This window comes from Callionymus lyra, chromosome 1 (assembly GCF_982586985.1).
Source record: "Callionymus lyra chromosome 1, fCalLyr1.hap1.1, whole genome shotgun sequence".
Taxonomy (NCBI): domain Eukaryota; kingdom Metazoa; phylum Chordata; class Actinopteri; order Syngnathiformes; family Callionymidae; genus Callionymus; species Callionymus lyra.
Window position 1 is genome coordinate 25,215,974 of NC_141818.1, and position 26,230 is coordinate 25,242,203.

A 26,230-nucleotide genomic window follows, 5' to 3' on the forward strand; every position below is an offset into this window, starting at 1 on the left:
CAACAATTCATGATCTTTACGCGTAGCAATATTTGACTGGATGTGGGTGTGGCAATGGAAATAATAGTATTCTGTACAGAAATAAAAAAAAATACAATATAATATATAATACCTATAATTTATTTGTAATTACATTTGAGATTCTGAAAGCGTACAAAGTAACCGATTCCTTATTTCAATGTACTGTAGATATTTGCAAACAATGTAAATTGTAACAGCATAAACCCACACTCTAAACAATAATACGAGAGATACGATTTTAATATAAGTAACAATGACAGAAAAGCAGGTTCAAATGTGGCCACACTATCCAAACGTGACGGAGAAAACACCCTCGGCTCCCAAAACTTCTCGTATACTCCTTCTTGACGTTCAAATCCTTCTTCACTTCAGGTTGAGGCGCGTGCTTGTAATGCCCTATATTCCGTGACGTGCGCGTCTCCTGATCATGCGTAACAGTCGAGGGACGAGACTGTCCCGCGTGCAGCTCACTGCTTTACGGTTTTGCGATATCTCCTGAAGTAAGTTTGGCTTTTCGCACTGGTACGGGCGACTCCAGGACCTCAGGTCTGAGGAGTAGATGGCTGAGCAGGAGCCCACGCTGCAGCTCGAGGCGGGGGACCTGTGGGGCCAGTTTCATAGAAGCTGCACGGAGATGGTGATCACTAAATCCGGAAGGTTTGTTGTTCCAGGTGCTGTTATTTACTTTCCAAGTCGGGTATCATTGATGTTTCTCTCCACAGGCGAATGTTCCCACCGCTGAGAGTCAGATGTTCTGGCCTGGATAGGGGATCCAAATACATCCTCTTGATGGACATCATCGCTGCGGACGCATATAGATACAAGTTTTACAACTCCCACTGGATGGTGGCAGGCAAGGCGGACCCAGAAGTGCCAAGATGCATGTACATCCATCCAGATAGTCCTTCCACTGGGGAAAACTGGATGTCCAAAGTTGTGAACTTCCATAAACTTAAACTAACAAACAATATTTCTGACAAGCATGGCTTTGTGAGTCCTATAAAATGATCGTTTCGAGCTTTGAGGCACGCATTTTATTATGATTGTGTTTCTTTTACAGACAATTCTTAACTCGATGCACAAATATCAGCCGAGATTTCACATCGTGATGGCGAATGATGTTCTGAAACTCCCCTACAGCAGCTTTAGGACATATATCTTCTCCGAGACGGAATTCATCGCAGTCACCGCATATCAGAACGAAAAGGTCTCCCTAAACCTTTTTTTAATTAAAGATAGTTTAAAACTTTCATTTCCAAAAGCGGAGTTATTTAAAAAAAAAGAAATTTTATTATTCAAGTCTATATTTTGCTTATTTGGAAAATATAATTCATTTGTAATAAGCTATCACATGATATTTGCATCACTAGTTCTTGACAAATGACTATTCTAGATGTAAGTTGGTGTTGAATTAAAACAAATTATGCTTGACTGCGGAATTTAAAACTCCATTTGACAACATTTGTAATACCTTGTGTTTGAGAGATGTACTCCCTGGATATTGTGGTACATTTTATTTTTGTGCTATTTTATCTTTTTAGATCATACAGTTGAAAATTGACAATAATCCTTTCGCAAAAGGATTCAGAGACACAGGGAATGCAAGGCGGGAAAAAAGGCAAGTCATACTGTATGTATATGGCTAATACTACTATCCATATAAAAGAGGACACTGTCTCACTGCATACTCATTTAAATTTCACAGTGAGTTCCTCTGCTGTTCTAACACATAATTTAATTACAAACATAACTGATATTGTACATATTATCAAACCCAAAATACCAAATCAAATTCCGCTGCCACATGATATAATGGAGTTTTTGGTTGTCTCAAACCTTGCAAATTACATAAAAAATGTTCACGTTAACATTTTTCCATTTGTTTTTTAGGTTTAGCTTTATGTTTGTCTATACCTTTGTATCTTATAGTTATATTATAGTGACATTTATTTAAATAACCTGGGTTTTCTGGGTTTTATTAAAGAACAAAACCACAGATATTTTTATCATAATGTCGATGAATTTCTTCACACTTTATATAACAAATTTTTCTGTTTAAAAAACAAAGCAAAAAACAATTCTCGTCTTTTTATTGTGGCTTATAAAAAAAGAGATGGCCAAAGAAGATTTGTGCCACTGAGACTAGCGATGCAGGTGCTGGAAATTTTAAGTGTTACAATTTTACATTACATATTTAGTGATAATAATGGAATATCGGTTGAATTCATTGTTGACAATTACTTTTTCTTTTGTCCTGTTAGGAAATTACCAAAATTACAGCACGGATCAAAAGTGACAAAAACGACGGAGATGAAACATCCAAAACTGCCACATTCAAAAGCTTCTCAATCTTCAGGTGAATTCTTTTTTTTTTAAAATATCTCCACATGTTTATGTTAAAATGTTTAGATGCACAAAAGGTGCGTACTGAGAAAATGTCAATATCTCAGGCATTTATATCAAAAATAAAGTAAAGATAAGAAGTGTCACAGTATTTTTCTTGAACTGTATGCAGCTCTTAATATATCAAGCTTGATTTTTCAAAAATGATCAGGGTCCATGTGAAAGCTGAAACTAATAGTACTAAAAATACTTGAGTTTAACATATATTCCCCTAACAGTCCACCAAGATTCCAAGTTTAAAAAACATAAAAATGGCTGTTTATCTTGATTCCAATATCTCGGTCTGATAAATCAGAGGAAACCCTGAAGCTAGTTAGATACTCACGACAAAATAGGCACATGCACGATCAGAAACGCAAATAGGACAGTGGTTCAATAAAAACACAACGATTTACCGATTTAAACATCCAAATTCCGGAGATCTCAAGTAAATATGTGTTTAAGTAAATAAAACTGATTATAATGATACACTGATAAAGTCAGTGATGAAGTTATTTTCAGGGCCCACTAGATGGCATTCTTTGCTATATAATCATAGGCTTGTGAACTTTAACAAGGGATCCTGTAGTAGTGATTGGATGCTTTATGTGGCAGTGTGTTCATTATAAGAGCCCAGAAAATGATACTCTCAGTTTTAAAGTATGTTAGGTTTAAATTAACATATCTGTGAAAGTTTTAATATCACTCTTTCAAACATCTTAACGCGTCAATTAGGTAACGTTTTAAGGGTCGTCGTTACACATGTTTATTTTTGGCATTATATATATTAAGAATTATATATACAAAGGATAACGTTTAAAAAAAAGAAATAAATTGAATTTATTTTATTTTAATTGCAGATGTTTCCAAAATTGACAATGAAAAATATGACAGATCTGATCTTGAAGAAGCACCCAGGATTTCATATCTTGCTCAATCAGAACGAATAAGGACTGTAGGGTCTCCTGAGGGGAGACACATAAACCAGGAAGCATCACACTGTGGGATCATCACTGACACAGTCAAACCCCATGATTCCAGGGAGAAAAAATCATGCCTGTCTCAGTTGGGATTCGTTTCATGCTGCATTTATCCAACAGACCTTTCAAGAAAAATTCAGGATCCGAGGAACAGCTGTTTCCTCACTCAGTTGAACAACTGGCATCACAACACTGACCGATTGGTGACATGTAGACCATCAACGGCCCATTCTCTCGCCTCCTTGGCTTTTCCCATAAGCATCCAGGAACATGCCGTGATGCAGGTACCAAAAAATCCAGGCTGAAGTAAAGGCAGAATGTGTCATTATTACACGTTCTAAATTAATGAAATAGAAGCCTGAAACATTAAGGTCTCGGATTCAATATTATATTCTAATGTGTATTAAGGTTGTTTTAAGTACAAAATGTAAATTCATAAAATATAAAATCGGATAGTTATATATTATGGTTTTAGACCAGGCTGACTTGAAGCTCAAGTGGCAACATCAGCATTGTTGTTTCTCGTAGTGGCTCTGGTAGCATGTCTTGTACATTTGGATCTGGTTGTGCAGGCATAGGTTACTTTTTCATTTGAGTTTGAAGCATGTGATTCACGCATATACACGGAAGCATTGTGCATGCAGCCGTGCAAATCCTGTGTTGATGGCAGGGAAGGGTATGTGTGGAAATGTTATGCGCAATTTTATAAGCACATTTACATTGTGGTAGGAACCTTTACTTATACTTAAGTTATAATTGAACGTGACAGTGAGTGCTGACACAGTGTCCAACATACTGTTCATTTTACACCCTACCTGAACAACATCAGACTAATATTCATTCACACGCTTACCTGCAACTCCTTCACCTACATTTCTGTTCATGTATGCCTAGCCAGCTTTCAGTAATCAGCCTATTTTTGCTCCAGCTTTGCATAATTGTTTTTCCCTTGCGTAAAATGTCTTCTCTCAACCATGCTGAGTCTGGTATCAATGCATCTGTTTTTTGTATTTCCCAATGAAAATTGCCTTCTCTCCCTAAGCATTTCTCTGTTTACAAAAGCTGCCTGACTAACCTGAGATAAGCTGTTGTTATAGGGCTTGGAAATACTATTTTGTGTCCTTTTATGTTAATAAGATACAAGTTCTCGGTGTCAACTTTCAGACATGGACGCTCGTCTGTAGCAATTATTGGTTACAGAATCCTTTTAATTGAATATTTAAATCAACAAATAATTATCAGTTGCAAAGTGACATTACTTTTGTTACTAAATCAGAACATTAACACTAAATTAATTTGAATTTCCACGCAGGACCTGATGACACTTGCACATCTTGGTGGCGTCGTATTTTACCCTTACCACGACTTCTCAACAGGATCGCCACAGTTGCTAATCCCTTCTCAAAGAACCAACCCAAGTCTCCTGAGTCAAGACTACATCTCCTCCCAACTAGTTTATCGCCCTGCTGTTGACTCTGGCTTCACATGTGCTCCCCCAGATTGGAGTTCACTGGAGATGAAAAAGGCTGAAGATGACTGTGAAAGAGAAAGGTGCAACACGTCAGCTCAGACAGGTTGATGATAGTAGACGACAACTATATTATTACACTTGTGTGTCTAAAGTGTGTGCTGCATGAAAGTGCATGCTAAAAAGGACATGAGATTCTAGCTTTGAACAAGCTATGATAATTAATATCAGTTTATAGAACTCTGGTATTGCTGCTATGCATAGATGCTTCTGAGACTGAAAAGTCACTGACCAAAGATCTGTGACAAATTGACTTCAAGCAACACTCCCAACATGTAACAAACAGTTCCATTAGAGGGTGTTGTTGTGAAAAGGCCCATTCACATACAATATTCATGTATACCTTTATTATACTCTGCTGGCAGGTAAAGCGTTGCCTTACTATTTTCGTACACAAAGGTTTTATTTTTGACTGTTTTCTTTCTACATTTCTCACTCGAAATACGTATATCTAAAACTGATTTCACTATATGTATCTCCTCTATGTACAATGGTTTTAATTGTGACAAATGTTTAAGAAATCTTCTAAATTTAAGATTAAGACTGCAATTTTCAACTGAGAAACCTCTCTAAATTTAGAAAAATTATGTCACAACACGACCTGGAGCTTGTAATCCATGTGTGTGTCTTCTTGTTTAGACTATTGTGACATTTTCTTTTCGCGTCTAAACAAGAAGGAGCAGTATCGCCTGCAGTAAATACAAAACTCTGCAGCGAGAATTCTGACTAGCTCTAGTAGAAGAACTCACATTTCCCTGATCCTTAAAACTCTTCACTGGCTGCCAGTTTCTTACAGAATCAATTTTAATATTCTGGTTTTTACTTTCAGAGCTATTTATGGTCAGACCTTCCATCAGTGATCAGATCCAGTCTTACACCCCAGCTCGGGCTCTGAGGTCTGTGGATCAGAATCTACTGATGGTTCCGTGCACACACTACCGGGCCAGAGGAGAGAAATCCTTCCAGGCTGTTGCTCCTAAGCTTTGGAACGATCTTCCTCTCCCTCTGCGTTACATGAAGTCTACTGACTCCTTCAAGAACCATTTTAAGACATTTTTATTTGTGCAGGCTTTTCCCTGTTTTTCAGGGACTCTTGTGTTTGTCTTAAGTGTCTCAGCCTTTTAAAGTATATATTTTAACTGTGTATTGTTTTTGATTGTTAGAGCGCTTTGTGACCCTGGTCTAGAAGGGCGCTTTACAAATAACCCTTACTTACTTACCTACTCACTTATAATAGATAGACACTCTAGACTTGATGTCACACCTGACCAGACACAATGTGGTCTCCTGCAACATGTATGTCTCCTGAACCTCCTCCTGCACCAACACCAACTGTGCAAACCCTTTCTGTATTCTGAAAAAAAAAGAAAAGGAAAACTGTGTGCACATGCATGCTCACATTGTATCCATAATTATATGTGTTGTGTGTAAAATTTAAATATTTCCCACCAAATGCACTTGTTTAGTAAGGTCAAAGAATGAATGTCTTTTTTGAGGGTCCCTGAGCACTGAAGACATAAAATATATCCATAATTTGTTTCTTGTTTTGAGATTGTTACTAATAGAACACTACAAATAAATCAAAATCACTACGTGTTTCAAAAAGTATCGTTGAAAGACTAAGTGGGGCAGAAACTCCAGAGATGACATTTAGAAACCCTTTTAACAAATGAAGGAAGCCGAAATAAAGAGTGTTTAACATGCTTATAATGTGTGTGTGAGAGCAAGTATATGGACATAGCATTACAAATGTTACAAAAGCATTACGTGCCACTAGATTGAACTAGACACATCTGATTGAAAAGGTCAAACACATTAGCTTTACTTTTTCTGTGAAGTGGTTTTGCAAATAACTGGAGCTAGAAAAAGTCTGGAGAAACCATCTTGTCAGATACATAGACAGTCATAACCTCTCAGCCACTTTACAATACACCAGTTATTGGGAACAGAAAAACATTTCTGGAATGATTGAAGATCTTGAAGATTTCTGTTTCAATTCAATTGAAACAATTCAATTACATTTTTCTTTTAATAGGCAGCTCAAAAACCTTATGACATGTCAAAAAAGGATTTTCCACTGAAAACCATATTTTAGAGTATGTTTCTCTTAACATGATATTCAAGATATTTTTGTAAAAACACATCTCACTGGTATCTTACGGTTTACACTTTAGATTACTTCTTATATTAAGTGTGATGAAATATTTTGATTCAGTCGTGTAGTGACAGAGTAGTGGACAAAACATAGCCTTGATACCTTTTGTGTCAAATTTGTTGGTGTAAAAAACAAAAACAAGACTTGTTTCATGTTTAATTTTAATTATCTTTATTGTAATACCATGAACAGGGAAACTCTTGAACAAATCAAACAACAGAACACACTTAAGTCACACAGGCATTCTTTAGAAGGTCAGTGGTTTAGTGTCCTGTTCAGCAGCAGGGACAGGGGTCTCAGTGGGGTAGGGGATCAGCTTCAAAACTAGCTCTCTAGTTTTGGCCTGTTGAAAACACGATTTCATTTACATAAAGAGTTTACCATGTCAATTCTATTGGACTTAAATTTTTTCATCACAACACGAAACATTCTCTTGTTCCACATATATTTACTGTATTCACATTTGGCAAAAACAAGTAAATCACCGGATTTTATAATATAGTAAATAATAGGTCCTGCCTTCGAGTCATCAAACAAACAAGAGAACAAGAAATATTTTTCTTTCAGTAAAAAAAATAAAATAATAATAAGAAAAACAAAACTATGATTTGAGTGTGATGCTCTGGGACTCAAATGACATATTCAACCGTGAAATTCACTCACGTAGTGCGTCAGTTTGAGACTGAGACTGAGGAGCAAAACGAGACCTGGAACAAGGAGGGTAAAACTGGGACAAGTTTAGGCTCACAAATACAATTAGGTTAGCAGTCGAGAAAACAGTTTCAAATGTTATGATGATAAGTTGCAGAGAGCCATTTATTCCTGTGATTGGAGACTAGAGAGGGTTCCAGTAATTTCCTTCAAAACTAAGCTGCAACACAATCTAGTGGTGGTGGTGACGCAAGTGATATTGTTTTGATTCTCTCTTTGGTGCTTGGGTGACTGTGTGTGGGTTTGACTTAAGTCCAGTTTGTAACATGCATATCAACAACCACACTGGCAGCATTTACACAAGCAACCACAAGGAGACAGAATGGGAAAAGGGTTGGGGAGGCTGTGTTAGCAAATATCCTGGTAGTGGCTTTGGTTGCTGCATCGGGTGGGGTTAAGGAGCGATGTACATGAAATGGGGGTCCTGACAGAAGTGAGGCTGAGAGGCTGATGGTAAAGCATCTATGATCGTTTCCTTCTCCCTTCCAAGTTTCTGAAGTTAGATGGCCGGATCTTCATCTCAGCAAATTCGATTGAGTGTTCGTGGCCTTTCCAGTGGAACCAGTTCACACCCTGTAGGAAGAAAAAACACTTTGATATCCAATGTTTTAAATGCATCCATGACAAAATATAGAGCCAATACTCTATGTTGTACCTTGCTATGACTGTTATCTCCGTATCTGCCCATCAGGTTGACCCTGTGACAGTTCTTGTACCAGAAGGCTCCTTTGTATGATAGAGCACAGTTGGTGACAGCTATGTCGTTGTCGTGGTCGTAGGTGGAGAAAGTACGGCCATTGTGGTATGTCATGGAGTCACCTATGAAAAAGCAGCTACAGTTATCTTACCACCAACTCAAGTCGGTCTGAGAGGTCTTTCGAAGTTTTGGTCACCTGCTGTTCCACTGTATCCTCCAACATGAACCTTGTAGCGACTTCGAGGTTCTGACACAGAGAACTTATCATACTCAGCATACGCTGTCTCTCCTTTGTCTCTGAGGTCAACTCGGAGTTCGTACTGACCTCCAGCTGTGATCTTGTGCAGGTTAGACAGACCTGCAGTGTAGATAGATAACAACTTCAACTGTTTCACAAATACTATATGAAAAGTAGTTCATACAGACCTAGCCAGAATTCATCATTCATGTCACCAAAGCCAGCTGTGTAGTTCTTCCAATTACGGAAAAACTCAACTTTTCCGCTATGGCGTCTCAGAAAGACCTATGGCGAAAATAAGAAAAAAAAACGTGTCGTTCAGGTAATGTTTAGATTATTGTTCTAACCAAACTAAATGTCCACTGCTCCACATCCTTTTTTGTACCACGGACCGGTTGGCTGTCCGGTCATTTTTCAGGTCTTTAGTGCAATTCGACCAGAGACCATAGGGGAGGCCCTACAAGCGAGCAATATATACGTTATCCTTGTATATCCTTATATGTATACAAGTACATCTCAAAAAATTAGAATATCATGAAAAAGTTTATATTTTTTGTTACTCATTTCAGAATGTGAAAACCATATATTATATGGAATCATTACATATAGAGTAAAACATTTCAAACATTTATTCCTTGAAATTTTGATAATTGTGGCTCATTGATAATAAAAGCCCAAAATGCAGTGTCTCAGAAAATTAGAATATTACATACGACCAATGAAAAAAATGATATTTTAAACAAAAATCTCAGGCTTCTAGTAGGATGTTCATTTCGATGCACTCAATACTTGGTTGGGCCTCCTTTCGCATAATTACTGCATCAATGCGGCCTGGCATTGGAAGCCATCAGCGTGTGGCACTGCTCAGGTGTAATGGAAGCCCAGGTTGCTTTGATAGCAGCCTTCAGGTCATCTGCATTGTTGGGTCTGGTGTCTCTCATCTTCCTCCTGACAATACCCGACAGATTCTCTATGGGGTTTAGATTAGGTGAGTTTGCACAGTAACACCTGGTCATTGAACCTACTTTTGGTACCTTTGGCAGTGCTGGCAGGTACCAAGTCCTGCTGGAAAATGAAATGGGCATCTCCATAAAGCTTGTCAGCAGAAGGCAGCATGAAGTGCTCTAAAATTTCCTGGTAGATGGTGATGTTGACTGTGCACTTGAGGAAACACAGTGGACCAACACCAGCAGATGACATGGCTTAGCAGTGCCACACGCTGATCACTTCAATGCCACACCGCATTGATGCAGTAATTCATGCAAAAGGAGGCCCAACCAAGTATTGAGTGCATGGAAATTAACCTACTTTTCAGAAGCCTGACATACTGTTTCAAATATCATTTTTTTCATTGATCTTATGTAATATTCTAATTTTCTGAGACACTGCATTTTGGGTTTTTATTATCTATGAGCCACAATTATCAAAATTTCAAGGAATAAATGTTTGAAATGTTTCACTCCATGTGTAATGAATCTATATAATATATGGGTTTCACATTCTGAAATGAGTAACAAAAAATATAAAACTTTTTCATAATATTCTAATTTTTAGTTTTTTTTAATTAAATATTATTTTGTATATATATAAATATAAAATATAAGGAGATATGTCATCCTCATCACTGTCATAGACAGGTTACTTTATCTGACCAGCAGCATCAGCGTGATCTTGACGGCAGAACTTGGGGGAGGGCAATAATTATCCAACCTAACCTATTAATGGTGCACACAGAACTGCAACCTCCCATGATGCATCCCTGCATACTAGCGAAACCTGATTGGTTGACTTGCTACAATACTTTTAAAGCGATCTACAGAAGTTGATCTTCTTGCACAGACATTCTGGAGTCACCAGGGGCCTTATTGGGGTTTATTGAAACAAATACTTTATTTACATAAATATTCATGTTTAAAAAAAAAAAAATGTTAAGATAAAATTGAACAAGAGTAAAACTGTAAATCAGTAACTTAATGCACTGCGTATTGAAGATCATGATGAATATCATCTGATCGTCTCTCTGCTTCATTAAAATGTCTGGCTCATCTGAAAATCTGTATTCCTATTATATATATAGAATACAAGTTTTTTGTTAACATATCATGTCATCATGTGATGGTGTATAAATACAATTTTGTTTTTCGATCATCTGATCACATGAGGGAAACCGCCTTTTGCTGCACCTTTATTTGAACCTGCACCTGAGTTTGATATAACGGGATTTTGTAATGTTGTTTCAAAGAAAAATGACTTTGGGTATCCAGCTAATGACCATCATTTGGTCACACTTTTTTTTTTTTGTAAACTTACAATCCATCCTCCTCCGTCAGTGACCATATCACAGTAGACTTGGACGGGCTGGTTCTCATCTCCACTCAAATAGATCGTGTACAGGTCTGAGGTAGTCTCACCATTTAGTAAAGCCTGAGAGCAATCTCTTGGGAATCTGTACAGCACACCTGCTATAAAGAGAAGAAAAGAGTAACTAAAATAGCTCATTTTAATCACATAATATTGTATGCATAAGAACAATAGCCCTTGAGAAGCTTCAGCCTGATAACTGAAAACATAAAAACTAAACGTAGAAAAAAAAAAAGAAACTCAAACATCATGTACAAAATGTGGAACGTCAGATTGCATTGTTAAAATGGTTAATGCAACATAGGCTGAAATGTGTTGTGAAATGTCAGCTTTTTTGCCCTTGGTCTCGTGATCAAGTCTTGCAACAACATGCGTTCCTATTAACAGATACAACACTTACTGGTGGTGAACGCGGTGCTGATGACTCTGCTCCTCTTGGGTCCAGCGATGGCCTGCAGTCTGACCAAGTATTCTGTTGAGGCACTAAGCTGGACCATGTTGTAGGAGACCGCAGTCGGACTGAGGACAACTTCCTGTCACAAGAACAGGTCCTTATAAAAAATGCTCGACATCTACTGTCCAATACCAAAGTAGAAATTGGAATTGACATGGGCTAATTTGTAAACTCTACAGAAAAACAGATGTTTTTCATTTTAAAAAAAAGAAGTGCTTTTTTATCTCTTAAACTCACCCTGATGACGCCGTCAGCTGACTGAAAGCTCAGGATGTATCCAGTAATTTCTGCTTGAGGAGGCCTCCATGTTAGCATCCCTGTCTCTGTCTGAATGTTGCTAGCGGTCAGATCTTGAGGAGCATCCACATCTGGACAAATAGCTGAGGTCAGGTGTCTTTTCTCATCTCACAAAACTTAGTTGTTGTAGAAACTAACCGGTAGTGAATTCGGTTGTGGTGGCAGCACTCTTGGCAAGGTCTCTTACTGCATAGACCTTCACTGTGTAGTGTGTCGCAGGGGCCAGTGAGCTCATCTCAAACTCAACCACGTTCCCAGAAACGCGCTCCATCACTGGAGCCACTATAGAAAGTTAAGAAAAATACATGCTGTTTCTTTAGACATGATCAACCTCTAATTTCCTATACAAGAAATGTATTACGTGCTTTGGAGGAACCCTCTTCTGCACTATGGCACCTAGGAAATATTGTTACTGAATAACTATTTAGGACTATTGCTTTAGCGGCCATAGTTTAACCTAGTGATGGGTTGAGCACCATCTATGCCTTAGCACATTCATTGAGTTCAGAGAGTGATTACTCCTTGCAGTAAGTAAGTAAGTAAGTATTTATATTTATAGAGCGCTTTTCTAGACCAGGTTCACAAAGCACTTAAACAATCCAAAAAATATATACTCAAAAGATAGATAGATAAATAGATAGATAGATGGATGGATGGATGGATGGATGGATGGATGGATGGATGGATGGATGGATGGATGGATGGATGGATGGATGGATGGATGGATGGACGGACGGACGGACGGACGGACGGACGGACGGACGGATGGATAGATAGATAGATATACAGACAAATAGACAAATAGATACAGTGGTATGAAAAAGTTTGGGCACCGCTGTACATTTTCATGATTTTCATTGGTTGTTTAGATGAAAAATTCCAGTTAAATATATCTTATAGGAGACAAACACAGTGATATTTGAGAAGTGAAATAAAGTTTATATGATTTACAGAAAGTGTGCAAGAATTATTTAAACAAAATTAGGCATGTGCATAAATGTAGTCATCACAAAAGAAAAATCTCTAAACGCTTCATATAGCTTCCAATTAGGGTCTAGATTCTGGTGGAAGGTATTTTGGACCATTCTTCTTTACAGATCCTCTCCAGTTCAGTCAAGTTTGATGGTTTCCGAGCATGGACCGCCTGCTTTATATCACACCATAAGTTTTCAATAATATTCAGGTCTGGGGACTGAGATGGCCATTCCAGAACGTTATACTTGTTCCTCTGCATGAATGCTTAGTAGATTTTGAGCAGTGTTTAGGATCATTCTCTTGTTGAAATATCCAGCCCCGGTGCAACTTCAACTTTGTTACTAATTCCTGGACATTGTTCTCCAGAATCTGCTGATATTGAGAGGAATCAATGCGCCCCTCAACTTTAAAAAGATTCCCCGTCCCTGCACTGGCCACACAGTGCAGTGGTGTTGATGGAACCAACACCAAATTTTAATGTAGGCAGCAAAGTTCTTTTCTTGGAATGCTGTGTTATTTTTCCGCCATGCGTAACGCCCCTGGTTATGCCCAAATAACTATATTTTAGTTTCATCAGTCCATAGCACCTTATTCCAAAATGAAGCTGGCTTGTCCAAATGTGCTTAATCATACCTCAAGGGACACCGTTTGTGGTGTGTGCAGAGAAAAGGCTTTTTCCGCATTACACTTCCATAAAGCATCTTCTTGTGTAAAGTGCGCTGAATAGTTGACCGATGCACAGTGACACCATCTGCAGCAAGTTCATGTTATAGATCTTTAGAGCTGGTCTGTGGGTTGACTGTGACTGTTCTCACCATCCTGCGCCTCTGTTTATCTGAGATTTTCCTTGGTCTGCCACTCCGGGCCTTAACTAGAACTGTGCCTGTGGTCTTCCATTTCCTCACAATGTTCCTCACGGTTGAAACTGAGAGCTTAAATCTCTGAGATAGCTTTCTATATCCTTCCCCCAAACCATGATGTTGAACAATCATTGTTTTCAGGTCATTTGAGAGTTGTTATGAGGCTCCCATGTTGCCACTCTTCAGAGAAAATGCAAAGACGAGAAACACTTACAATTGATGACTCAAACAAATTTTGAGTTCCAATAATTAGTGCTAAAGGTATTAAAATCAATAAGATATAAGGGTGCCTAAATTTATGCACATGGCGGTGGAAACTATTCATCAATGGCCTATGTTCCGAAAGGAATACCAAGGCCTAATCAAATCAATCATAATTAAATTTATACACATGCCTAATTTTGTTTTAATAATTCTTGCACACTTTCTGTAAATCATATAAACTTTATTTCACTTCTCAAATATCAATATGTTTGTCTCCTATAAGATATATTTAACTGGATTTTTTAATCCAAACAACCAATGATTTATAAAGGAAAATCATGAAAATGTACAGGGGTTCCCAAACATTTTCATACCATTGTAGATAGATAGATCAAGAAACACAGAGAACAACACAGGAGTCCCAGAAAATCAGGGAAAAGACTGCACGAATAAAAAAGTCAAGATGTTTCTAGAAAATTCCAGCCTGTTACCAACAAAGTCTTTATCTCAATCCGAACTCCCCCAGTCTGGCATTGAAGGCCACCTTTAGAAAATTCTCCTTGAAAGTCACGTTGACTGATGTTTCGCTACTATGCCCCTCCCTCTCTAGAAATGAAATTAAAAGAGATATTTGTTTACAGTGTTAGCCGTTAATAAAAGATGGTTAACATTGCAGTTTGCAAATAAACTCCTGCTATTGAGTGTTTAAAAAGTTGTAACAACTATTTATGCAGATTTTTTGCTCCTTTCACTATGGATATTCCTCAAGCCTTACTAATCTGTTATCGTGACTCTCTGTTTAGCATCACAAAGTCGATGAAGGACTTTTACACATGGTACAGTTATGATCGAGTGTTTCTTCCTCCGTTTCTCATCGACACGGATTCTACGGAATATCGGCTGCTCTGTCAGATACCTGGCGAGTTCCACAAGAAATCGAGGAAGAAAAGCTCCTGTTCTTGTGTACAAGTCAAGAGAAGACATGCCGTGGCTGCAGCTCGCCTGGACTCTGACGTCATCGGACATGCTCGGTGCCTGATCTACATTCCTCCCTGTGATGTGTGTGACAGAATGACCGTCGCCGTTTTCCTGTACCTCAACGAGCGGTGGTCAGATGTTTTCATTTCCTCTTTTTAATTGGGTGTTTACACTAGAGCTACCCGTAACCCAAGTGACCGCTGATGTAGCCTTCAAGAGGTCCTTCTGTGCTTCAGTGACTTCATCAGCAATGCATGTCGGCCTGTTGAATGCTTGCTCCATTGCAAATAAATCCTTTTCTCTGAATGATCTCTTCACAAGAGATGTCCTCGTACATCAGATCCTGGCTGATATTTCACCACTGGTGAACAAGATGAAACCCTCCACTTGCTCGTCAGATGTCCTTCCATGTAGGCTCTTTATTAAAGTGTTTGATGTAGTTGGCCCCCGGGGTTACCAAAATGGTAAACCTCTCCCTTTCCACAGGGGTTTTTTCCCATGCATTTAAACAGCCCATTGTGGAGCCTTATCTCAAAAAGCCAGGCTTGGACCCGACTAACCTCAGTAATTTCAGGCCTATTTCTAAGCTCCCATTCTAGTCCAAGATCTTGGAGAAGATGGTGTCTGAGCAGCTGTCTTGGTTCCTGGACCAGAGCGGCATCCATGAGAAGTTTCATTCTGGCTTCTGCAAACATCACTCTACAGAGACAGTCTTACTGAAAGTGTCCAGTGACTTCATGATTTTGGCTGATTCGGGTAAATACACTGTTCTGGTTCTCTGGTATCTATCCTCAGCCTTTGACACAGTTGATTACCAGATCCTGTTGAGAAGACTGAGGGATAGTGGGACTGTGTGGCTCTGTGTAACAGTGGTTCTCATCATACCTTTCTGGGAGCAGTTTCATTGTATCTGCCAATCAAATAAGGTCTTAGCGGATCGGTTGTGTGTCCCTCAAGATTCTGTTTTGGGTCCTTTATTATTTTTGCAGTACTTGATTCCCCTGGGTAAGATCATTCAGAGATTTTCCTGATGTTTCTTACCACATTTTTGCTGATGACATCCAGCTTTACTGCTCATTTGATCCAACTGAGCCCCAAGCCTGATCCAGCCTTACACCCCAGCTCAGGCTCTTAGGTCTGTGGATCAGAATCTACTGATGGTTCCGCGCACACGGACGAGAGGAGAGAAAACCTTCCAGGCTGTTGCTCTTAAGTCTACTAACTCCTTGAAGAAACATCTTAAGACATTCTTATTTGTGCAGACTTTTCCCTGACTTTCTGGCACTCATGTGTCTGTCTTATGTGTCCTGATCTTTTAAGTATATATTGTTGGTGATTGGTAAAGCGCTTTGGGGCCCTGGTCTAGAGGCGCTCTAGAAATAACCATTTCTTACTAACTTACTTACTTACTGCCCCAAGTATATTTTACAGCAGCTACAACTTGCTTCCATTAATGTTAGTATGATTACATTCAGTCTGTAAGACATTATTTGATATGAGTTCTTTGTAGGATGGAATTTCTGTCATTTATGTTCACTTATCAGTCAACTAACTGTAATATAGTCTAGCACTTCAGTCTGTCAGGTGGAATTTTGTGTTGCATGTCATATAATTTGCAGTTTAAAAAAAAGTTTAACTTCTGTCTACATTTTACATAATTATAGAGATAGAAAATGTACTTGAATACAGTTGAATGCTTTGTCTGAATAAACTGAATTAATTATTTTATTATGTATTGATTCTACTCTAAAAAAAAAACATTGAGGGAATAGTGCATGCAAACCACAAATCAGATTTTGCTATTATGGTAAGAAGGCTTTTGGATTATACCTATAGATTTTCAAACTGTATTGAATGATCACAAACCCAGTCCTATTACAACAAAGTCATATAGTGAGTAAATCATTTTTGAAATGCATCATATCCTAAACAGGAGTGATTTGTACTGCATCATAACATATTAGGTCTTAGTGTATTTTAATTATATCGTATCAGTGCAGTGCATTGGGATGCTTACCTTAGTGGACGAAATACACTGTATTTAGTCGGGAGTCATTTGTGAAGTATTTCACTAGTCCGGAGTGATTTGCGAAGTATTTCTTTTACATTAAAAAGGTTATAAGTAATGGTATATTAAAACAATTGTAATTTGGAAATTTTTACATGTTGTAAAAGCAAAGTTTTTAGACACAGTTTTCATCAGATATTAATGTGAAAACAAGCCTGTTTTACCTATCATTACCCAACCCCATGAATTTTATCATATAATTGTATAATGACATCAGATTCGCATGAAAATAAGAAAAAATAAAAACCCAACCCAACCTCTAATGTTAAACCATCACGGGTTGTGTTGAGTCTAACCTGAGTCTGCGCTGTAGGTGATAACATAGCCGTCTACTGTAGCGATGGCCGGCTGCCATAGGAGCAGAGCAGCAGAATCTGTGATGTTGATAGCATTCAGGCCACGAGGTTTATCCAAAGCTAGACCACACAAATACACACAAATCATTGTTATTTTTCACAAAGACCATCAGTTTATAGGGTTAACCAGAATCAGTCCCCCACCGGCTTTACCTGTGGTAATGCTTTCTGAACCTGGTTCACTTTCCCTCTGACCTTTTAGGGCCACAACGGTGACCTCATAAGTGACCCCAGGTGTCAGGTTTGACATCAAAGTCTGGGATTCAGAGCCACCCAGTGAGAGGGTCTTAGAATGTCCTGTGAATGATTCAAATCATTTAACATTACAATTGTTAGACTTAAAGATGAACAACAACATTAAACAATAACTACAGGTTATACTTTGTGCTCTACCTATAGGATTTCTTCTGCAATTAATTATTCTCTTGAAGACTAGCAGTAGTAGCAATTTCACAGGACCTCTATAACAACACATTGTTTAAGTGCAGAACACACAATGAACCACAACTAACCACCACTGACAAAAAAAAAATCAATTATGTCTAGGTAAACATAAAATATTTGATAAAGAACACATCCTTATGCATATTCCTTCATGACTGTGAGCTGCTTATTCACAACATGCAGTTATACGATTTTATGGTTTGCTAACCAACAAGTAACTGCTTTTTACCACTAGAGGGCAGAATTGGTACAACCTTTGAGCTGCTGAGCGAGGAGAATCACCTTTTCAGAAGGCTGGGTATTTTGTTAAATATATAAAGCAATAACAAAAATAACCAATCAAAATATGTATTTGGCTATACCATACAGAGATATTGTTGAAAAAATATTGCTAATGCCTGATTGAATTCATAGAAGTAATAGCTGATATTAGAATACTAACCTCCATGAGCGGGCACATAGGTCACTCTATAGCTGTCCACCCGTGCTCTGGGAACCACCCAATGAACAGTAGACGAAGTGTCTGTAACATCTGAGAAGCGTATGCCCTTGGGTGAGCCGATGTCTGCAGAAAAGAAAAAGAGCAAAAGAGACTTCAATTCACAGTGCCATTATACATTGGAGACAAAATGCTGCTTGGCACACCATTTTATTAGGCAGCAGAGAGGGAATTTGCACAGGTCCTGCTTTGAAAGGACGTTTTAGTGATCGGAGAAGCAGACAATTAAAAAATACAAAGAGCCAGAGGGAGATGCATGCTGACCAAAAAAAACCATTCAACAACAATATCTTGCATCACAAAACTCAAGTGATTAACTTTGCCCTATCTCATGGAGCTAGGAAATTGCAACAGGCACCACCCAACCCAAATGTAAAGCCTCACCCCCAGGCCAAGGACACCAATGACACAGACAAATTCCAACCCTAGACCCCCAGTCCCCTTTCTTCTTCCTACAAAAGAGACAGTGGTACACATTGCAAGGCAGTCAAAAGACACAATACTGAAAGGGTAATTTCTTAAAGGCCTTTTCAGACTCTTTTGTGTGTAAGCTATTATGCCTGTAGTGATATTACTACAAAATAATCATGAATATTTTGATCGTGTTGTTATCTGCCTAATTTTAAATTGGGTTTATACTGGAGACTTCTATTTGTGATCTTAAAATTACATTACAAACAGACAAGACAAGTATGCGGCTTTATCACCAAAAACTAACATGTGGAAAGTGTAAATCAGACACACTGACACTAAACTTTTACTCTTCATGTAGCACCAACACTGACTCCATCAATACCATACCATGAGGCACTTAACATTAAATGATGCATAAAGAGACAATAATATTCATTCACAGGTTCAATAGTGTTTTATTTTTTTTTAAATTTGAGGTCAAGAGTCCCTTGAACATCTTGGTCATAGCTTCATTACGATGTTAGTTTTCGACGCAAGGACATTTTTTAGAAGCCATATTAGTCATCCCTGATGCAGAAAACACTGACCACAGACCAGATTCCACAGCTCTGTCTTGCAACGGTGTACCTGTTCTCACATTCTGGATCAGAGATTTTGATCTCCTTCTTGAAAGGATTCCAAAGAGTTCAATTTTGTACTCAGTGTCTTCGGAAAGACCAGTGACGTCTATGCTGCGCTCCTGTCCGTCTAGCACCAGCTCTCGTGGTCCTTCTACACCTTTGAGATCGCTGACCATAATGACGAAGGTGTCAAAGGCATGGTCTTCAGCTGTCCAGTCCAAACTAAAGCTCTCAGGGGTGGAGATGGAGACTCTTAGATCCTGCACCTCTGGTTCGGTGTCTGAGCAACAGGACAGAGTCATGGGTTTTTTTTCTATGGAACTGAAGACTGCAAGGGACTGAGACTTTTAAGAAACATGGACAGACATTTGTTGCATGAGAATTAGTATCAGCGAGACCATTTTATAGGCAGATAAATGTATGATAATGCAAAAAAAAAACAACTAAACAACTTCAACAAAAACAAGAATTAGATGAAGCTGCTTAATACTGTACGTTTAGAATTTGTATTTAACTTGTGCAGTTAATTTAAACCTCAATCAACTGTGAAGTCCTAAACCAATTATCTTTAATTTAACTTGTTTCTTTAACCATCATTATCACTTCATACTTCTCATCTCAGTTGACAAGAGCTAGGCCAATTTGTGTGTAACAACATAGTAAAAAGAGGTTAGGGGTTGGTAAGGATGTGACATCATTAAACAATGAAAAAACAACTAATAATTAAGGTAGAATATTGTTTTCATGTTGTTTTCATTTTTCAAGTTTTGACCCATTCCTTTACATTTAGTATACATCTCACTATTAGCATAAGCTGTAAAGGGTTATCATAACTATGCTTTACAGCTTCAAAATGTAATTAAAAAGCCATTGGTTAAGATATATTAATTTGACTTTTCTATCAAGCCACAGATCACCACAGGATTATTAGGGTATTATTAATACTTCATATAGCCAGAACCCTATCTTTTCCTGTGTAGTCTACTGCTAAGGACCTCTGTTGTGAATCAGTAGATAATATAAATGGTATGATATATTTATCAAAAAAATCCCAGTGACCCAGCAGTCACTTTTCATTAGCTACCGACAGCTTCAACTGTTCAAGGACATAATGAAAAAAAAAAAAAAGAGCTGTCCTTGAACTTGGTCAACCACATCTCCTTTACCCCATACCTCTCCACACACCCCACACACATGGGAACACCTTTCACAATAGCTAGGCTGTCTTTTGAAGGGAAACCCAATGGTGCCTACTCTGGTAGATTATGTGGGGATGACACTGATATTGTCTTCTATCTTCCCTGATAACTTTACTTTGGGTGACAGGAATCACAACTGCTTGTTCTTGCCATTATCCTAATCGCTGTGTTGCTCCGTCTACCACTTTTTGTGAAAAAGTATTAAGATAATCAAAGTTTACTTTCAAGCAAATAACTTTTGCCTATGCAACACACCGTGGACGTTATCCATCATCTATAAGGTTATAAAATGAAATTCACAACTTTGTTTTATAAATAAAGTGATGCTAATACAAATGTTTAGATGGCTGCTCCATCTATTAGCATCAGGACAAAAGCATGGTGGAGGGCATGGCATATTCTGCATAGCCCCAGAATCCCTTGGCACCCCAGCACTAGAACCCAGGGGCAATGGCAGCATGAGAATGAGGAGCAGCCCAGACTTGGCTTGGGGGCTGGGGGGCGATGCATACAGACGAGAGGCCTCACACAAAGTGACAAAAGCACCTCGGGGTGTTTTTTCTGTGTCAATCTTCCCATCCTTCTTGAATCAGAATCAATGTTGTCTGGGAAAAAAACAATTATTTTTTCAATCTTTAGATCCATTGTTGACTGTCCAAATAGATACGTTGTATGGCAACGTGTTGTCATTAAAGTCATAATGTTACACATAACATAAAGCTTTAGGGCGCAGTTTCAAATTTAGTTTCTATTTCTGTGATCTCTCTTTTTTGATAGTCACCAGATAAAAGCAATACGACTGACATGCTCATTTGTAGAGCAGATTAGTAATTGTGCAAAAAATATGACAAAAGTGATGTAAGAAGAGCTCTTTCAGATAAGGAGACAGTTAAAAAAGAAAAGACTGGTCAATGTTGATACCTGTTACGGTGTCTGCAAAGACGGGGTCTAAGAGGCGACCCTTGTATACTCCGTACAGATTAGCCCTGTACCAAGTAGAAGGACTGAGGCCAGAGACGGCAAGGCTGCGAGCATCCGAAGGCACTGTGTTGTTCTGCCACTCTTCTCCCGTTTCTGCGTCAGTAACCTCTATAAGAAAAGCCTCAAATGTCCCCACATCAGCAGACCAGGACAGGAGGAAGCTGTCCCACGACACATCACTCACAGTGACGTTGGTTACCAGGGGCTTCTCTTCCTCTGAATGATGACAAACACATGGAAATGGAGTTACGGAACTGAGACAGACAAACCGAACAAACAAACAGATAGAGCAAAACAGATGTTGATGATGATGTCTAAATAAAACTAATATATAAACATAAACACTTAAGGATGGAGCATTTCAAACAAAGATAGCATGGATACAAATTTCCCTTCATTTGGTTTTCACTCAATTTTACTCTCCTATTATCACAACAAAGACCACAGTAAACATCATTATCAAAGTCCACCTATAGCCATATCTACTCTATTAGCATATAAGTGGAAAATCCTGAGGAGAGAAAGGAGCAGGCAGACATGCTGATGTTGCATATATGCCTTAATGGATGTGAACCACCCATTAAAATTTAAAGGTGTAGCGTAGCCCGGCCGTGATGGCAGAAGTACGGTGTTTACTTCAGACCTATGGAGAGGCGGTGCATGTGCAGCTGACCGTAATTGGAGTCCTTTATGTTTTCAAGCATTCACAGCTTCGATAGAAAAATTACAGAAATAGATGGTTTTCAGATAAATGCTAATACTTTGAATATTTAAAATGCCTTTGATTATAAAAAAAAAGTTAATTTCTTCCACTATTAAAATCATATTAAATGTAAAAAAAAAACCCATCAGGTTCTCATCAGCAGGTGATATTCTGGACTGTCAGATCACTACTCCTGGCTGATGTGTTATTTTGGTGTGCTTATCCATTTTTTTGGCTACAATTTCATCTTAAACCAGTTACGTCTCACTTGGGATATGTTCCATGTACTAAAGAAGCAGGATAGAAAGACCGCAGTAAGGTTAGTATTGAACTAGGGAAAGTTGTCAGTAGATATGAGTGTGTGTGAATAGTAAGCGGTACAGGAAATCCCTGAAAAAGCTAGCACCTCAAAACAACACATATGATTAAAAATTTGTTTTGAAAATTTAATTGGACACGAGTCAGTAAAACTGTCATAGAAAGAAAATATAATTTCATTTTTGTTTTGTTATACACTGCACTATTCAACCAAAATCAGGTAGGATCCTGCAGATATCAATAGCTTTAAGATATCTACATTTGTCACTCATTCATGCTTCAGCACAACCTTGCCTTCTTCTTCAAATAAGGTTTGAGACCTCAAGTCACAGCAGTTTCAACAGTCAAGAGTGTTACACTGCAGCACATATCATGTCTGTGCAGGTCAGTGATCTAGCTGTTCATCATGCAACATGCTTTCTCGATGAAATAGCATACTCTAAGATCAACTGAATACCTTTTGAAACAAAAGTACATTACATCGCTTATATTTTCTTTGTATTCAGGAACAACGTTCTCACTCCTTCTTGTTAAACCACTTGAAGAATGATAGATTCAGTGATTTTGTGGAAATTTCAATTCTATGGATATAAGAAAGACTGATCTGACTGTCAGAGTATGACAGCCATCCAGCAGCTTTGGTATTGTCTGGTGGCACAATTAAACCCAACATTTTTATATTGAATTTTAAGGGCTTCCAATTGAATACTTAATTCAAAAGGCTATGTATTAAATTATATTGAATTAGAAAAAAAATATTGGAATATGAATATCAAACTATATATGTATATGCATATAAGCATTATTTTTTTGCAATTAAATTCAATTATTCAACACAAACTAATTTAAACTTTTAATTTTCAAAATATCGAATTCAATTATTCAATAAAATAAATGTTAACATTTTTAATACAACCATTCAATATTCTGATAGCACTGATATACTTGCATAATCATGTTACAAAAGGCTGAAATTCTTTATAATTTTTAATAACCTCTACCGATTATTAATACTTATAGCATCAAAGTCCTTCCATAAATTATTTAAGTTACAAAATGTAGGCTAAAACTATTACATCTTTTGTACGATGCATTACAGAATACATTATGGTAGGTAATTTAAATGATAAAAGAGAGGGGTCACCAAACAACATACCGCAAGATACAGTAAAAACAGAATAATCCAAAGGGCTACAACAAGTTTGATCCTCCCTTTGAAAGAAAAACAAAGTTGCTTCCCAATTTTTTACTTTTGATTCGCTGGCATCTGTTTTTATTTTTTCCTATAGAGTATTTTTTTTGTTATGATTTGACACTTTCAATTAAATTGAATTAGTGCTAAATGAATGTCAATTGGTTATTTATAATATTTATCATTTCATATGATGTAATCAGATAGGACACATGAAATAATACATTAAAAGCAGATTACTTAAAAAAATGTATGATGACCTGAAATTATGTTTATCAGACTTCAAGAAGGATACAGGCTCTGTTGTTTTTGTGACCAACTGTGGTCAAGTTTCCATCCAGTCTCCAATCCAACATATATACCTTTAACATTACTAGGGTTTCATAAATCTGGACTTGGTCTTAATAGAGACATTATTGAGAAGAAAGCAAATGACAAAAAACATGTTACATGTACTATATTATATATTAACATGTACCTTTATATTGTTTATACATTTTATTGACATTATGCAGTTGTACCTTTAAAAAATATATTATGCAAAGTATAAATTGCAATAGAAAATGATGAACCACCATTAACAAATATCATAAACAAATAAATTGTCTTGTGAATGTGCTTTTAGCCCATTATACACAAAACCTTCATAAAATGTAACCAAATGCTTTTTCTTGGATGTGCAGCAGTGTCCCAGAGTTACAATACACTGTGTTCATTGATCATCTTCTGGAATAGTATAAACAGTTGAAGGACCATAACAATCCCACATGTTTCAAATGAGCCTCAAGGAATACAAATTGACAAATAAACTGTTCTTGTATTTTCTTGCTCAAGCAATGAGAGTCTAGCTCTTTGTATAAATGTGTGTTTGCTATTTGTGTTTGGAAAAGTGATTTTCATCTGCACATCTTACCTGTTGGTGCTGAAATGGTGTTGGGGGAGCTGTTCCTTCTGCCTCTCTCAGTGGTGATGCTGATTGTGTACATCATTCCAGGGGTGAGTCCTCTCAAAGTGTGAGTGTCTGAGCTGCTTGGAAGGACTTCCTCGGCCCTCTGGCCGTCTGCAGAAACATGTACTAGCCTGTAGGAGTCGGACTTAGCAAGAGGCTGTTTCCACTCTAAAACCATGGTGGTTTCTGTTACGACAGCAACAGTGAAATCCTTGGGAGCATCCAGGGCTGATTGAAGAAAGCAGATGAAAGAGGTGGGATCAGAATGAATCAGCGATTCACTAATCCTGCTTTCTCTCTTTATATCTCTCTATCTTACTATTTCTTTCGTTTGTTGTTTATTTTATACATACCAAGCTATTTTCTACAAACCAATTCACTAAAAATGAAGGTTGAACTGCTTGTTTACAATGAAAATCGAAAAAATATCAGCGGACATGAAGGTCTTCTCATTACGTCATTTAGGTCTATCTCAGGATATCAAATAGTATAAGGAGACCTCCTGAGGGATCAATAAAGTTCTACCTTACCTTACCTTACCTGACATGGAACTTCATTTTAAATAACTTCTTTTTACCGATCTAAGGAAATTGTTCCAGCATGTCGAAGTAATGTTGGTCAGCTAGATTGAAAATAGTTAATTAATTAAAATAGTGTTCACTTTGTCCTGTGACTTGGGACTTTTATATAGTGATAAGCAGATTGTTTAATCTTTTTGGTTCCACGTGCTGTCACTTGCACATCTCCAATTGTTTTAACATCTCACCAGTCACAGCATTTGTGGTTGTTGGCAGACTTTCACGTTCATCCTTGACTGCTGTCACTCCCATTCCATACTCTGTGCCGGGTCGTAGACCTGCAACACCAGACACAAACAGTCAGTGTCATGTTGAAACAGAAAGGCAAAGTCATGTTTGAAAAAACTGCCAGGGATGTAATCCAATGAACTCTTGGAAGCCCATGTCAAGCGACCAGCTACTGCCCCCTCCTTCCTGCCAAAAGACCATCTTGATAGAAAAATAGATTTCGACATTAATTCATTTACAGGGATGATAAAACACTGCTCGTGTGTTATGCATTGATGAACACACAATTCTCTTGTTGTACAGCCGAGGAGATACTTGCCTTTGTTCCCTACAAATAAGCCACCTCTTAGCCCAATCACCTCTCATTCATGTATTAATTCACATAGAGGTCACTGCACAGACTCCTGCAGCATGAAATGAAACCTAATGCTCAGGAAACTCATTATCAATAAAATCACAAGCATGAAGGCAATTTCAGATAATAACTGTGTGAAAGAAGAAGTGCTGACGTGTGTTAAGTGAAGAAGGCAGCTCACAGAATGAGCACACTGCTTTGTTTTAAAGGGATGGGCCTCCCAAAGACAGAGACAGGAGCTAAGACAAAGACTTTTATAGCCTGTTTTTACAAGCCTTTTTCACCCTCATGGTGACTAATCTAAAGGCAAACAAAAACAAAAACAAAACTTAAACCTCAAAGCATTGATCTAGACAAATGTTGCCAGAGAAATTGGCCAAATTGTCTGTATAAATACAGAATACAAACCCTCATCTGGGCATTCATTCATCCAATAATTTTCTATGCTTCTTAATCCCTTATGTGGGTCGTGGGGGGGCTGGTGC

At 37.9% G+C, this 26,230-nt stretch overlaps 2 protein-coding genes across 4 annotated transcripts in view; one reads left to right on the forward strand and one right to left on the reverse strand.

Annotated features, from left to right (window-relative positions):
- The first annotated feature begins 580 nt into the window (after positions 1–580).
- tbx3b (T-box transcription factor 3b) lies at positions 581–4,962 on the forward strand. Its single transcript, XM_087795250.1, has 6 exons — positions 581–678; positions 744–1,011; positions 1,082–1,228; positions 1,563–1,639; positions 3,598–3,667; positions 4,696–4,962. Exons 1-6 carry the CDS (start codon positions 581–583, stop codon positions 4,960–4,962), a joined length of 927 nt encoding a protein of 308 aa, XP_087651376.1.
- A 2,280-nt stretch (positions 4,963–7,242) lies between these two features.
- The window catches only part of tncb (tenascin Cb), a 48,119-nt gene continuing 29,131 nt past the window's right edge, over positions 7,243–26,230 (reverse strand). Inside the window, exons 9-23 of one of the 3 annotated variants that reach the window (XM_087798363.1) lie at positions 25,351–25,440; positions 24,549–24,812; positions 21,363–21,638; positions 19,250–19,522; positions 18,152–18,274; positions 17,419–17,562; positions 17,206–17,325; positions 11,963–12,106; positions 11,765–11,895; positions 11,474–11,606; positions 11,023–11,174; positions 8,901–8,997; positions 8,671–8,832; positions 8,433–8,596; positions 7,243–8,350 (exon numbers count right to left, since the gene is read on the reverse strand). In XM_087798363.1, the coding sequence (XP_087654489.1) occupies positions 8,240–8,350; positions 8,433–8,596; positions 8,671–8,832; positions 8,901–8,997; positions 11,023–11,174; positions 11,474–11,606; positions 11,765–11,895; positions 11,963–12,106; positions 17,206–17,325; positions 17,419–17,562; positions 18,152–18,274; positions 19,250–19,522; positions 21,363–21,638; positions 24,549–24,812; positions 25,351–25,440 (2,384 nt within the window). In that variant the 3' untranslated portion in view covers positions 7,243–8,239. The remainder of the gene's footprint in view (positions 8,351–8,432; positions 8,597–8,670; positions 8,833–8,900; positions 8,998–11,022; positions 11,175–11,473; positions 11,607–11,764; positions 11,896–11,962; positions 12,107–17,205; positions 17,326–17,418; positions 17,563–18,151; positions 18,275–19,249; positions 19,523–21,362; positions 21,639–24,548; positions 24,813–25,350; positions 25,441–26,230) is intronic. The other 2 variants (XM_087798361.1, XM_087798362.1) reach the window with 2 other exon arrangements.

Coding starts and splice junctions, on each gene's coding strand:
- tbx3b (XM_087795250.1), top strand. CDS start 581: ATGGCTGAGCAGGAGCCCACGCTGCAGCTCGAGGCGGGGGACCTGTGG. Junction 679..743: donor GTGATCACTAAATCCGGAAG/GTTTGTTGTTCC, acceptor TTCTCTCCACAG/GCGAATGTTCCCACCGCTGA. Junction 1,229..1,562: donor CCGCATATCAGAACGAAAAG/GTCTCCCTAAAC, acceptor TTATCTTTTTAG/ATCATACAGTTGAAAATTGA.